Consider the following 1,467-nt stretch of genomic DNA (forward strand, 5'->3'; position numbering starts at 1 on the left):
CGCAATAGACATGCGTGAGAAATAAGCCAAGAATCATTTCACCCGAGGAAAAGGAAAGCGAGGAGGGAAGGCGGCGAGGGGAATCGAGAGTTCGAACTTAGAAAAGTGTCTAAGGAAACGCTTCACGATAATACCTATCTAGAGATTCAAGTATTTCCCAGATCGAGTGGAACCTGGTAGTTGGAAAACTGCTGAAAACGTGTCTCCAAATCCTACAGCGATCTGTCAATCGTGCCCCCCACCCCCTTTCGCTTCCCTTCCCTTCCCAGGCCTGGTTTTGGCAACCTCATTAGACAGCGCTTTTTGCATAAAATATACAAGATGCTTCCATTCCTTTAGCGTTGAAACCAAAGACCAAAAGAGAGACGGCAGTGGATCTGGAAAGAGGAGGCGCCATGTCCACCCCTTCCCACCTCGGCTTTGTCCTTCCCAGGGAAGGCGGCCACAGCCCTACTCGCCTTGCTGCTGAACACAGTAAGCAATCTCACAAACACATCAGTCGCCTCCTGCGCGCTCCAGGCGCCCTCCCGGCCTTCTCAGACCTCCATTCTCCCGCTCTCTTCGGGCAGGACCCCTAAAGCTCAGGCTGGGAAATAGAAGGGGCACCTCCCCCCACCCTCGTTTAAAGAAAAGAAAGGAAGACTGAAAGAAAAAGAGCAGCAGCAAGAAACCTCCGGGATGACTCCTCCCCCTCCCCCGAGCACTAGCGCACACCATTCCCCGCTCCCTTTGTTGTGGTTCTCCAGTGCTTCTGGCGGCGCGGTTCAGCCGCGAACCCCCGGCCCGAGAGCGCACAGCCAGGGTTCTAGACCCGGGAGGATCGGTCTCGGGGGCGGAGGGATTGTCTTCGGGGAGACCAAGAGCTCAGGACAGAGGTGGAAAGTGGGGCCTGGGCGGCAGAACACACAGGGAGCGAAAGGGGAGACGGCCGGGTGGCAAATACAAAAATAGAAGTAATTTGGGGGGACGCCCGCCCGGCCTTCGCGCCGGCTCCTTCCCCCCAATTCGGGGCAGGCTCCCTTCGGCCTCCCGCGCCCCGGGGCGCCCCCTGGCGGCAGCGGCAGCAACGGGCAGCGCGCGGAGGGCGCAGGGTCACACAGGGGACTGACTCCCGGGCACACGCAGGGCGGCAGGCACGGCCCCCTGGCGGTGGCGACGTAGTTATCTGGTGAGCGGAGCCTCGTCCCTCTGGTCCGGCGGGCTCACATCAAAGCTGGACTGGATTGCGGCCCATGGTACGTATATTATACTTGGAATATTACACAGCCCTAAAAGAGGACAAACATATGGACTTTGCAGCAACTTGAATGGACTTACAGTCGAGCATACTCTGTGATCTATCACAGAAACGAAAAAACAGAATACCATATGTTCTCACTCATAGGCAGACCTTGAGCAATTCTCATAATACCATAAGAAAGGGTTTGGCAGTAGTGGAAAACTGCCAGGGGATGGGGTGTGGGATTG

General features: G+C 56.6%; 1 protein-coding gene across 1 annotated transcript in view; it reads right to left on the reverse strand.

Moving 5' to 3' along the window:
- Positions 1–1,161: 1,161 nt before the first annotated feature.
- Positions 1,162–1,467, reverse strand: part of EVX2 (even-skipped homeobox 2) — a 3,465-nt gene continuing 3,159 nt past the window's right edge. Inside the window, 1 exon segment of the mRNA XM_008061464.2 lies at positions 1,162–1,236. Within this exon segment, the coding sequence (XP_008059655.2) occupies positions 1,162–1,236 (75 nt within the window).

This window comes from Carlito syrichta, unplaced genomic scaffold (genome assembly GCF_000164805.1).
Source record: "Carlito syrichta isolate Samal-C Ts95f unplaced genomic scaffold, Tarsius_syrichta-2.0.1 Scaffold94738, whole genome shotgun sequence".
Classification (NCBI taxonomy): Eukaryota; Metazoa; Chordata; class Mammalia; order Primates; family Tarsiidae; genus Carlito; species Carlito syrichta.